Here is a 13,221-nt window from a genome sequence, read left to right as displayed (position 1 = left end):
ATTCAATTTGTGTACTGTTTGTTCTTTGGTTATTCCGTTTTAAAACCAAACCAAAACAAATACACAGTGTGGTTAGTTTTACTGACTTAAAACCAAAACAGAACCAAAAAAGTAGCGTTTTTCTGTTTTAAAATTAAAATATTAATTGTGAAATCTTGTTCTGTTTGTGAGATATTAGGATATTTATGGAGAAATTAGAGGGAGAGCTTAAGCACGTCACATTCTGTCAGAGCAAACAGTGTTATGATCCTAACTATTGACTATGAGGCTGGTGTGAGGAACAATAGATGTTAGAACTTCTACCATTCTACACTTTTGCAAAAACAATTACACAGCTTTTTTGAGGGCAGTAAAAAGATTTATTTTGCACATTATAATACCGCTAGCCACTAACAACAGCCATCAACATACATGGAAGTTGATCACAAGAAACGAGGAGCACCAGTAGATTCATTACACCACCTCTGGGTCCTTTAATCACATATGATTGTCTGGTTTTTTATTTTTCTGTATTTCAGTTTTGGTTTTAAGTCAGTAAAATTAAATAACCACACCCTTTATTTGTTATTTTAATTTGGTTTTAAAACGGAATAACCGAAGAACGAACAGTACACTGATTGTTTTCCTACCATCTCATTGAAGGTTGGGTTCCTGGTTTTCCTTGAGATCTTTGTCTTGCGTTTGGAAGTCTTGTGAGGATCAGGAAGCAGGTAGGTTTTCACATAAGGGTTTGGGTCTGTGCCATCCTCAGATACCTGAAAGATTCATTAGTGTGTAAATCATCAAAGACACACACACCTGTGTGTTAAAACCCTGCAGCGTTTACCAAGTCTCTGATGTGCATGACCATGATGAAGAGTGTGCTGTTTCTGTAGGAGATAGAGAGCTTCACTTCTCCTTCCACACGACCAGAGGTAGGACTCAGAGGGGGCTCTGTGGCAAAGACAACAAGACGCTTTAACAAAGATAAAATCAAGGGTTAAATAAAAACAAATGCATGGGAGAGCTTTTCTATCAGATCTTTGGAACACAGGGAAGGAATCAGTGCATTTTAGTAAATTCCTTTGATAAATTACAACGAACATGGCCAATAAACAACAAGTATTTAGAGTTTAGTGTTAAAAAACCTGCATTTCATTTCATTTTCTATTATTCTAAGGATCTTAATGTACTACACTCCAGAGTCATAACTGCTAGTTGGTGTTGTGGTTGTTAGCATTGTTTTATCACGACTACACTGTTTATACTTCACTGATGGATTTCCTATAGGATCAACAAACAATAAATAACACCAGGAGAGAAGAAATGTTTTTTTCTAAATTTGTCTTGGACAGATAGAAAGAAAAATCTGCTAAAACCACTCATTTTATACTGGTGAACTTTTTATGCCCACAGACTTTTACCGTACCTAAAGGCTGGGATACACTGTGCGATTTTTTCAATCGTTGCGCTCTCAAACTGTGCGACTCGGACGCAGAGCCCGAATGTGCGCAGCTCACGATTCATGTTCTCACACTGTACGGTCCAACACTCTGATACAATCTGACTCCTCACACTGTACGTTCATACACGACACGTTGGGGTCTTGTTTCTGGAAATGCAACCATTAAAACAGACGAAGAAGAAAATCCCGGAAGTGGAGAGATACTCACAAATCTCATAAAAAGAGCTTTAAAAAAGAAAAGACAGCAACGTGATGGACCAGGAGCTGGCTAGACAGACGTGGGCACGACAGTCCGTCAATTTTACCGCTGTCCTACGGTGTTTGCGCACGCGCAGTGTGAGCGTTTACGATAAGCCGGTCCGTGGCACTGCTTCAACTGTGCGATACCTTCACGAGGAGCGATTGGATTTCAAACATGCTTGAAATCCTTACGACTTACGATTGCTGATCGGGAGCTGGTCGTGAGGTGTTAATTGCTTCTCGTGACCCCATGTATACTACACGATGCACGACACACGTTCTAGCAGAGACTCGTGCGATCCCACAAAATAGTCGCACGAGTCAAAAGTCGGCTCAAAATGGGCCAAAAATTGCAGAGTGTATATGCCTGCCTTTATGTTGTTTTTAAGATAACTGTCTGTTTGGCTTGAATCTTTGAAGTGTACTTGAATGTTGTTGGGAGGGGCATGTGCAATTTTGTTGTAGTTTTTGCAATGACAATAAAATGATTCTATTCTATTCTACATTAACGTTCACAACTGACTCTCACACTCGTCATGGTAAAAACAAACGTCCTTATTAAAGCTGCTTTTACATCAGAATAGCCCGTGGCTTAGCTGGAATGTTCAGAAACAGCTGATCATTTTATAACCTTGAATTGACTTGGTTTGCATTCACTTTGCACTTATTAAACCGCTTAAAACAAACAGAAAAAACCCTTCCTGTGTACAGCAGATACAGTTTTGTAGCTTTGTTTGCTTCCATCTACTAAACTGGGGACCCCTTTTACCCCCTACACATGTTAAACACTAATTATTTAGGTAACATTCTTTAAGCATATACAAAAACCTGCCATTTTTCACTGTTCCATGTCTTTCAACAGGAAGTTATGAAGTCTTGATGGCATTTAATGACTATAATTGTGCTGCTGCTCAGCTGTGGTTCAGTCAGATCTACAACACATGGTGTAAAATGAGCAAAGTTCGGTTTTACTGTGCAGACCCCAGTTTTTCATTTTTTAAAAAAAATTCCATATCAGAGCCTGCTTGAGTGTTTTACACCAGGCCTAACCAGTCGGGGAAACACGTGTATGGATGTAAGTACTTGGGTTACTCATGCTTCAATAGCAACAAAAGCTAACCTGCTAAGCTAATCAGACACAGCATGCACAGCATAGATAATTCCAACTAAGTGTCCCAGCGTTCTCTTTTGTACGAAGATCTGAACACTAGTTTCCTAGTGATACTAACCATCGCCATGGTGACCTAATGAGCTACAGGAAACAGCTGGGCTTATTTTATAGATGATGAAACTGAGCAACAAAACGAGTAAATGTCAAGCGAGGAAAACTTGTATTTGAAGAGGCGGTGTGAGCAGTGGGCGTGTTTACCAGGCGCTTTGGGCGTCACGTCTGAACCTTCAGTCCTGTCATCACGGGCAATTGGATGAAAGAAGGTGTAGATCAGGTCACACTGGAAGAAGAAAACAGGCTAAATCACCTCATCCTTAACAACGTGGGGGACTGGGGGTGTTTGTGTACCTGGGTCACTTCTGTGGAGCTTCTCATCAAGTTATGGACGTAGTTGTTGAGCTCCAGCTTCCTCTTAATAGCCACCTCTTTGATGTGTGTGCGACCGAGCACCATTTTGTTTGGAAAACTGGAGAAAAAGACGGCAGCGTGCTTTAATTAGGTAATTTATTATTAAGCATCAAAGTATCCAAAAGACAGCAGACTGCCATGGATTTACATAAAGAATTACATATGTAATTTTAATTGTAATTGGAGGAAATGGTGGTCAATGAAATCCTAATTGAGTTGTAATTGAAGATAGGTAATTGAAGACGTAATTGTAATTTATAAATGTAATTGACCTCGACCCTAAAGAAGGGCGACATGAGCCACATCGTTATAGTTTATTGTTTTATTATGAAGCCTTTGGCAGCCCATTACTAAGTCCCATCTTCACATCAGGGACAATCAAAACTTCTCACATGTCCTAATTCAAACTGGACTAATTGTTATCCTGTCCTATTGAAGATAAGATATGGAGTGGTTTTCACTTGAGTTTGTTGTGAATACCTGGGCAACTTCCACAGAGGGAAGAGGATGGTCAGCTTGTTGTGAAGCTCCTGAAACTCATCAAAAGTGCGGAAGAGAAACTGGGGCTCATTCTGTCCTTCTCTCAGGATCCTCACCACGTACGTCTGTACCGAGCACAACAGAAGAACAACATCATTGAGTTCAACGTAAGGACCCCAAACATCAGAAAGCTCCGATGGCACTCACGTAATGCTTGTCGGGGTTGTATCTCTTCTGGAAGGAGAAGATGGAGGCGTGCAGGATGCGTCCCTCTTGTTTCAGTGTGTACGTCTTTGGGGAGAAAGACAGGATGGGCTCGTCGTTGGCAGGAAGACCGGAGAAACGCAGCTGGGCCAGGTTGTGGATAAAGAAGTTGAATTTTGTGGCCATGCTTCCTAAACTGGACTCGATCAGCCTGCGTCACAGAGCGAGGAGAAAAAAAGAGGAAAGATGATGAGATGGAGAAGTTTAATAATGCAGAAGATGCACCAAGTCATTTCACCTACAGCTCCTAAAAGTGATTAGCATCTCGCTATACAACTACAGTATACTATAGCAGTGGTTCTCAAACTTTTTTTAGCTCAAGTACCCCCTTTGTCCGACTACTACATTTTTACTCAGAATACTATGAAAAACAACTATAGAGCATAATGATGGAATGAATGAGTGACATCACCCATTTAGAGAATTTAATTATGTGAATAAGTGGAATTAAACAGTATTTAGTGCCACCTGAATAGAATGATTTCTATAGTTATTATCATTTCTGGTCATCTTCTGCCTGATGTGGGACCAAGACTGACTCGTATTTTCAGTTAATATTCTAATCAAGATAATTTCTATCATCATTTAGTGTGTTTTCTGTGTCATTGTTTGTTATTTTTAGTATTCAGTATATTTTTCTCTTATTTTGTGTGTTTTTGTTGTTGTTTTTGTGTGTTATTAGTACGTGTGGTTGTTTCTCTGTTATTTTTGTGTGTTTTTTAGTAATAATGTGTATTTTGTGTGTTGCTGGTAAAAGTATTTTTCTCTGTTAGTGTGTGTATGTTTTTTGATGTCATTTTGTGTATTTTGTTGTAGTTTTTCTGTTATTTTTACTACTGAGTGTATTTTTCTCTTATTGTGTGTTTTTGTTGTTGTTTTGTGAGTTGCCAATAATATTTAGTATAATTGTCATTTTTTAACTAAAATAAACATTCTAAAACCCCATATTTTCAATGCATTAATTCGTAATTTTCAACACTGTCTGTAGTGCCGTCGCATACCACCATTTGAGAAACACTGTACTATACTATACAAAATGTTGGCCCCTTTTATAGATAAAAAAGCAGTTTTAGCAAAATATTTGTGTTAAAATTCCTTGCAAACTAACAACAACTACATGAATATCATCAGTCAGTCCAGGTCCAATAATATCTACTAAAGTCACATGGAAGAAGTCCCAGTAAAAGCAGAAGGACTGCCCACTTTTACACACGTCAATGCTTTGGTTGTTTTGCATTTGCTTTAAATGTTTTTTTATCCAGAAGTAAAGCAGAAAGAAAAAAAAAACATACACTTCTTTACAAATACAGGTTCTAATGAGTACAAACATATAGAAAAATGCTCATTTGAATAAAATAAATGGGAAAATCAATAAATGAGGCATCTCTTTATGAAGAAGGGATTAATTCACTGGTTCCCAACCTTTTTCTTGTCTTGACCCTATTTTTCTATCACATTTCTGGGGACCCCAGAGGCTCAATAAAATTCATTTTTTGATCATATTTGTTATACTGTGTTACAAATACAGAGTAGCCAGTATCAGTGCACAAAGTAACAGTAAGCGCCAGCTCAGACATTTTTATACTGCATTTTATTTGAACTACATTTAGATTTGAGAAAGTGAAAGTATAGAATACAGTTGTTTGAGATTGTGTGTGATGTTTTGATTTAAAAAAAACAAAAAAAACATTATTATTAAAGCTTTTTGAGTTTTCTGCCTCTTCCCACTCTGTGTATTATGTCCTGTTTTTTTAATTGTCCAAAATACATTTAAAAAAAAAAAAGATATCATTACTAGACATTTCAGGCGACGAGGTTGAAAAACCCTGGAATAATTCATAAAGCTGACTGAGGTTCATAATGAAAAAATACTTCACCACAAGCTAAAAACTCTTGTATCTAAATTTCAAAGTATAAAAAACCCAATATTTAAGCACCTGGTGAAGAAGATCGTGGCCTCAGCGTCTGTGTTCTGCGGCTGCAGGGCGTCAAACACATACTTCAGATCCTGAGAGCCTGTCAGCTCTGGAAGGCCTGATGATGTCATCTACACGAAACACAGGAAACTCACATCAATGAGGGCAGAAGTGAAAAACACCCTAGACCCGTCATTAGCCTCTCACACGAGGGATTGGGGTCACAGGTGGCGACTAGAAGGAGTACTACAACACGTAGGTATTTATCAAAATAAAAGGAAATATTCTGTGCATTCCTACATTGCTGTTTATTACATAAGGAGACGATCCCGGAGACATGGATTTATCAAACTATGGCAGTCAGTCATCCTTTGATTTCACAAAATTTTTTATTCTGATTCCAACTATCTTAAATATCACTTACAGTTCAGGACCAACTGCTTTGATTAAAGGTGAAGTGTTCAATAGTAAAAAGACACAAAAATGCCTCAAACCTTCACAAGAACATCCAATGCTGTATTTGATGGGATTTGAGTGCTTAACTTACCAGTGACAGCAGGTTGAGGAAGAGCCCGGAGTGCTTACGGATGAGGTTGTAGGCCTGGCTGCACAGGTCTACAAACAGCTGGAAACGACTGGTGGGACGCTCGCCTCCGTTGATGACGTACGCCATGTCAGACGTCAGCACGAATGGCGCTCGGTCCCTGATGGGAAACAAACTTACATTAGGGCAAATTCAAAACACCAGAAAACTTTCCAATAACACAAGATTAAGTCCCTACATTTGTATCTAGTGTGGAGAAAAAAGTCGCTAAGCTGTGAGCGTTCACAAGTATACCGGTAAAGAGGGGAGGGGGGAGCGTGGTCGTTTCTCACGATTCTACATACTGCAGCTTTAATTTTGTTGACTACAAATTTTTGCCATAGTTTTTTGTAGACATATTTTTGAAGTTAGAATAACTTCACTACGACTAATTTATAAAATACATCTGAACGAAAACTACATCAAAATATATTGACATTTTTTATAACAAAAACTAAACTATAATTCCGTCACATATGACAAATTCCAATCAGAACACGTGATCATGTGGTCTTACGCATAATCACATCAAATCTGTCAGTGTGTATAAATGTAACCTTAATACCATCCAATAACGAGGATTATAAATGGTAATTGAATCTTTAAAAAAAATCCCTAATGGGAAACAAAATTACATTAAGGCTAATTCAAAATGAGCAAAAGAACAGGCTAATGTTAGGGTTGACACATGATCTTCTCTCACCTCTACGAGGTTAAGTGTTAGTAAAACTTATATAGACGGATGACATGAGACAACTACAGGACAATGGTTTCTACCCTGCGCTAAAAGGTCATCTGTGTCCATTTACAGCCGTTTAAAGCCGATGCATGCTCGCAGACATCAGCTGCTACAGAACACGTTTCCTTTTCCACAGCAATAAAAAACTGAAAATAAAACAATCAACATGCATTCAATAAAGTGTTTTCTAGCACACATTAAACCGTAACCTCGTGACGATCACCTTTTAAAGCCGCCTAACATCTGGGCGTGGCCCAGAAACTTTCCGAAGTCGATGTGGAACATGTGACCAGTGGAGCGCAGCATGATGTTGTCGTTGTGTCTGTCACAGATACCGAGGACGTAGGTTGCAACGCAGCATCCTGCGCAGGAGTAGATGAAGTTTTCAGATGCCTACAAGAGAAATGAAAGAGGTTCAGACGACACACCGGCTGTAAAAATATACACACGGTTTCACATTGATGGCAACAATCTGATGTAATTAGACTTAAAATATAACAAAAAACAATACACTGCTTCTTAACAGTTTAAAAAAAAGATTTAGACTATGAACCAACCAGCAAAGTCAGAGTACAGGACTGAAAAAAAAAGGTGGAAATGGGTTCAGTTTCTAGAGAGAAATCCTTATATAAACTCAGCATATCAATTTTTTTCTATGAAAGTCGCAGCAATAAAACTAAAACCAATGTAATTTATCCAAAAATAAAATACATCCATACATCTCGTACCCAGACTGCTGAGTCATTGGTTTACCAGCAAACATCAACCACAGTCACACATCCATGGTGTGCTACCTTCTCATACTCGTCTTCAGCAGGGTTGTACTTGCGGAGCCATTCTGCCAGCGGTTTGTCTTTAAAGGATCCGGTGACGCCATACTCCACCTGAATCTTTCTCAGAGTTTCAGAGGAGGGCACCAGCTCCACCATCCCTGAAGATACACAAACTCTTACATAATCTGAATACAATCAAACAGAACCATGTGGTCACCAGAAATGTGTTGAGAAACACATTTGAAGAAACAAACATAAGAAATCACGGTAAAGATCAGTGTTGACTACAAATTTTTGTGATAGTTTTCGTAGACTAAATAATTTTAAGTTACACCAACTAGACTATGACAAATTTAAAAAATACATTGTGAATAAAAATTCTATCAAAATATATTGATATTTCAGTTAACTAATAAAAAAACCTTACAATTTCGTCACATGGGATGAAATCCAATCAATCCTCAAGTGATAATGTGATCTAATGCATAATTATGTCAAATATGTCTGTGTGTATTTACAATAATGAGGTGGATAAATGGTAATTGAATCCTTAAAAAAAATGCATATAATGCATGCATTATCCTGTATATTTTAGTCATTTAGTTGACTAAAAGTAGACTATAACAGAAATAGTTCTGATGACTAACTCTGAGTAAAACTAAGTTGCATTTTAGTCAAAAGAAAAAAACTAAATCAAAATTTGCTGTCAAAATGAACACTGGTAAGAATTAAGTAAAACACTTCTATGCATCCAGCTACAGGACTCCACATCCCACAATGCAATGCTTGAAATATTTCTGACAATGTTAACAGTGGAGATGAAAACAAACTTTCGAGCACCAATTTCAAGCTTTTACATCTATATTCGAACAAATTATCTTTGATTTTTGATCTATGAAGCCTACACTATGTCTTTATCTGATCAAAAATTATTGTCTCCAGCAGCTTTAAATGATAGTAAAGTGTAGCTTGTAATGAGGATTCTGATTTCTGTAGAACGCACGCTAGGGGCCCTCGAGGACCAGACTTGGGCACCGCTGCTGTACTGTATCCATCAATCTTTTAACGAACATGTGTGTGCATGTGTGTGTGTTACCTTTGTCCTGGCCAGTGGAGATGCATTTAAAGTTGACAATGCGAAGATCCAGGCCTTCCTGCAGCCAGATGCGATCCATGACGCGGATCATCTGTAAAGCCAACATGTCCTGCCTCAAGTCCTCTCCCACCTAACACAGTATTAGACAAATAGAGAAGAATCCAGATGGTGAACACCTCTACCACCAGGGGGCGCAGTGTTTAGGAGAGATGCAGTTAAAACCAACTTGGGTATGTAGCTAGGAAGAGCTCACCAGACATGACAAATACGATCGCCTACGCTCAGGTACAGGAAATAACTGATCAATGAGAATAAATCAGGTATCAACATTACCTTAAACATCACGTTGATTTCCTCTCCCAGAGGGTCAGTGTTGACCAACGCCAGCTTTAGAGGAACAGCGTTGGAGTTGAAGAAGGAACAAGCCTTTAAAAACACAAACAGCATTACATCACACATGGTCCAAAAGAAATATTTAGGATTTTATCCAACTTAAAGCCACTCATAATCAATAGTCATGCCTGTTACGGGCCATTATAAAAGCAGAGTGAAAACAGTTTAGTGGGAAAATGTCATGTACTGAAAATCAGTTGTCCTCATGGCATTTCAGATATGGAAAAACCAACATCTGGATAATATTTAGTTTCACAATGATTCTTTCTGACATTGTACAAGCTGCTGTGACAGGCTGATGGCTTCACCAGAAACAATCCTCTCTATGAGCAGAAAATTATATCTACAGCAGATCCACCCTTCACACAACTCAAAGGTACATTACAAGAAACTTAATTTTCAGTTAAACCTCTGATATCTTCACTTCTTGTATGAGATTATTGTTTAACTGTACTTGAAATGTTCAGAATGAGGAGTGCACAACAAGCACAAAACATATATAGGAGCATCATCCACTGCATCCACTACCATTACAGACACATACAGGGGCCTTGTCTGCCTGTCAGGACAGTGACCCACATCCTTACAGGTGGTGAAATACAAAATTCTCATATTTTTGAGCACTTGCGTATTCTGGGAAACCGTGTGATGTAGAGCTTGTGTGTGGACGCTGGTATTGACCTTGATGTTGAGCTCTTTGGCCACCAGGCTGGGGCTTAGCGGTAGACGGCAGTTGTTTCTCTCGAAAAAGTTTTGAACATTTTCCAGACCCTCCTGCAGTGAAACCTGAACACACACACACGCATAGGGGTGTGCATTGCCATGAATCTGACAACACGATTCACAATTTGCATGTCCCGATGCAATATATACTAGGGGTGTCCCGATCCGATATTGATATCGGTCCGAAATCAGCCAGAAAACGAATATCGGATTTTATCAGACTGCATCTAAAATCTCCGATATAAGCGCTCCAATAAGTTTTTGTTGTTTTTGTCCCCGCCCTCAGTCATAATACTGAGAGTGAAAAAATAACAGAAGTAAACTTGAATTGTTGACTATTGTATTGTTTTATGTTTTCTAACATTCCACACTAAAAAATAAGTAATAAAAGTATGTATGGTTTGTGCTGATATCGTATTGCATTGATATTGATATCGGCCAATACTCAAGGCTGCAATATCGGTATCGTATTGGAAGTGAAAAAGTTCCATCGGGACAACCCTAATATATACGAATATATCCCGATAGTAAAAAATACGATATACATCGTGATATATCGCAATATATTACACTTGTATGCACTTATATATGTGTACATATTCATCATTTATCCCTTATATTTATCATTATTATTATTGGTTTTTTTTCCCTTTTCTGTTCTTAGCACCAATTACCAAGTCAAATTCCTTGTACTGTTTTTAAACTTTACGTGGTGAATAAAAACATTTCTGATTCTGATTCAAATATCAATAATTACAAATTTCACCTTTACAAGTACAAAATGGTATGAAATACAACTTTTTTTTTTAACTTGTGAGAACAAGTAAATGGTATTTAACTGTACTTCAAGAAACAATATCAAAATCAAGTGGTATGTTTATCTAACTGTCAAATTACATTTTTCAAAAAAGTTTTAGCTACTACAACAGATTCTGATTCTGTTACTTTCTTTTTATTTTTAAAGTAACCACATACATCTATAAAAGTGCCCAGTATGTGTGCAACCAACTTCACCTAGTGACCGGGTGTTTATGTGCTATGCATATGTTAGCGCAATTAAATGTTTTTTTCATAAAAAAATATGACTAAAAAAATATTGCGATATATCGCCAAATCTATTTTGTCTTACACACGCGCGCACACATATTCATAGTCAAAACCATGTGCCAGTTGTCTTCCAAATTACAAAATCTAACAATTCACTCTGAATTAATTATTTTTGTATCAGCTGTATGTTAAATTGCAGTGGGACTGACTGACCTGCCGTGTGGACCCCCCGGCCTGTCGAACCCTTTCAGCCACAGCTCCCAGTAAGGTGACCAGTCGGGTTTGCTTCTCCAGCTCTGCTCTCAGTTTGGCTCCACAGAGGCACAGGAGGGCCCCCAGCACCTGCTCATAGCGCCCTCCCCAGGCAGGGTGCTGTACTGCATCCTTCAACAGCCTGCAGACACGTGCACACCACACATATTTCACTTTTTAAAAGAGCTCCAGCAATCACAGTAATAACTGACAGCTGTGTCTGCGTCCACCATTAATATGAAATTCATAAAGCGGAAGGAGGCTCTGAGAAGCTTCGTGAATACGGGCACTGATTCTCCCTCCAGACTGGGTTACAAAAAAATCTGAATAGACATTTTAGAACATAATTTATCTCTTTAAGTCTATTCTGTGCTCCATGTGTTTCCTTTTTGCACGTGAGGCACAGATTTTGAGTGCTGCTGTGGACTCACCAGTAGAGGTAGTGTCCAATGTTTATGTTTGCTTGTGCTCTGGACAGCAGGAACATGACCAGAGCATTCTTTAGGTGACACTCAAACTTTAGTGCCTGCACAGGAAAGGAAAAAAACATCACTTTGAATAAACTGAATACACTTGAGCCAAACACACGATTTAAAGAAAAAAAACCAGATGATCATTTGTGCACACATAATAATAATAATAATAATAATAATAATAATACATTTTATTTAAACATCAGCACCTTTCAGGTCACTTAACAGTATATAATAAAACCACAACACATGGATGAATCTAATAATGTTTTGTTTCCTCCTTTTTGATGGGATGAACGATCTCCCTTAGCACAAAGTTGCTAAAACCTACATGCACTATTTTTGCGGGTGCTGTAATTAAGTATTGACAGATTTTGATAGGATAAAGTCATTATCCGTTAAAAAGGGGATCCTTAGTTTGGATAAAAAGTGATTAAAAATATCTCAGGGTGAACAATATTCCACTTTAGGACAACAGCACCATACATGAGCAGATAAGTGTTGCTAAATAATAACCCTGTAGTGAAACCAAATAATACTTGGGAGGATGCATTAAAAAATAAAAAATAAAATAAGGTGTCACTGTGCAGACACACACAGACAAGGCTGTAGATTTGGCAGAGGTGGCAAAAGTACTAGTCTTCACTACTCAAGTAAAAGTATAGATACTTGAATAAAAGCAAATATCCCTTCAATAATAAGACAGGATTTTTAAACCAGCAAATTCCATATATATATAGATAGGAGTCTAAAAGTAATAGATAGAAGTAAAAAGTAGGAAACAGGTATGGAGCCGAAGTAACGAGCGGCACAGCAGGGGCTGGCGCCGAAAAAAAAAAAAAAAAACCTGCACTAGAACTGTAAACTTTGCACCTAGATATTCTAGTTTTTATAGTCTGTTCTAACTTTTATTCTATTTGTATTTATTCTTATTTCCTAATTGTTATAACTCCATCCCCTTAAGATGTTTGCTTTTACTTATTGTACATAAGATACCTCTTTTTACTATTTAACTGTCTGCACATTTCTTGTCTATTCTGCACACCCTGAGTGATCTTACTGAATGCCAAATGTAACAAGTAAATTTCTCCATTGTGAGATCAATAAAGGATTATCTCATCTTATCTTATATATATATATATATATATATATATATATATATATTTTTTTTTTTTTTTTAAGAACTTGTAGAAAACTGGTACATGTTAACAAATTAAAT

General features: G+C 37.7%; 1 protein-coding gene across 2 annotated transcripts in view; it reads right to left on the bottom strand.

Annotated features, from left to right (window-relative positions):
- pik3c2a (phosphatidylinositol-4-phosphate 3-kinase, catalytic subunit type 2 alpha) overlaps nucleotides 1-13,221 on the bottom strand; it is a 62,279-nt gene that overhangs the window by 1,910 nt on the left and 47,148 nt on the right. For both annotated transcript variants that reach the window (XM_028449135.1, XM_028449136.1), the window contains exons 18-32: nucleotides 11,961-12,055; nucleotides 11,491-11,671; nucleotides 10,189-10,293; nucleotides 9,448-9,540; nucleotides 9,115-9,244; nucleotides 8,040-8,176; nucleotides 7,469-7,638; nucleotides 6,471-6,627; nucleotides 5,945-6,054; nucleotides 3,951-4,158; nucleotides 3,744-3,868; nucleotides 3,204-3,321; nucleotides 3,054-3,135; nucleotides 827-933; nucleotides 630-755 (exon numbers count right to left, since the gene is read on the bottom strand). In XM_028449135.1, the coding sequence (XP_028304936.1) occupies nucleotides 630-755; nucleotides 827-933; nucleotides 3,054-3,135; nucleotides 3,204-3,321; nucleotides 3,744-3,868; nucleotides 3,951-4,158; nucleotides 5,945-6,054; nucleotides 6,471-6,627; nucleotides 7,469-7,638; nucleotides 8,040-8,176; nucleotides 9,115-9,244; nucleotides 9,448-9,540; nucleotides 10,189-10,293; nucleotides 11,491-11,671; nucleotides 11,961-12,055 (1,944 nt within the window). The remainder of the gene's footprint in view (nucleotides 1-629; nucleotides 756-826; nucleotides 934-3,053; nucleotides 3,136-3,203; nucleotides 3,322-3,743; nucleotides 3,869-3,950; nucleotides 4,159-5,944; nucleotides 6,055-6,470; nucleotides 6,628-7,468; nucleotides 7,639-8,039; nucleotides 8,177-9,114; nucleotides 9,245-9,447; nucleotides 9,541-10,188; nucleotides 10,294-11,490; nucleotides 11,672-11,960; nucleotides 12,056-13,221) is intronic.

The sequence above is a fragment of the Gouania willdenowi genome, chromosome 6, assembly GCF_900634775.1.
Source record: "Gouania willdenowi chromosome 6, fGouWil2.1, whole genome shotgun sequence".
NCBI lineage: Eukaryota > Metazoa > Chordata > Actinopteri > Blenniiformes > Gobiesocidae > Gouania > Gouania willdenowi.
The sequence above is the reverse complement of the archived record's forward strand: the minus strand, read 5'-3'. Positions and strand labels throughout refer to the sequence as shown.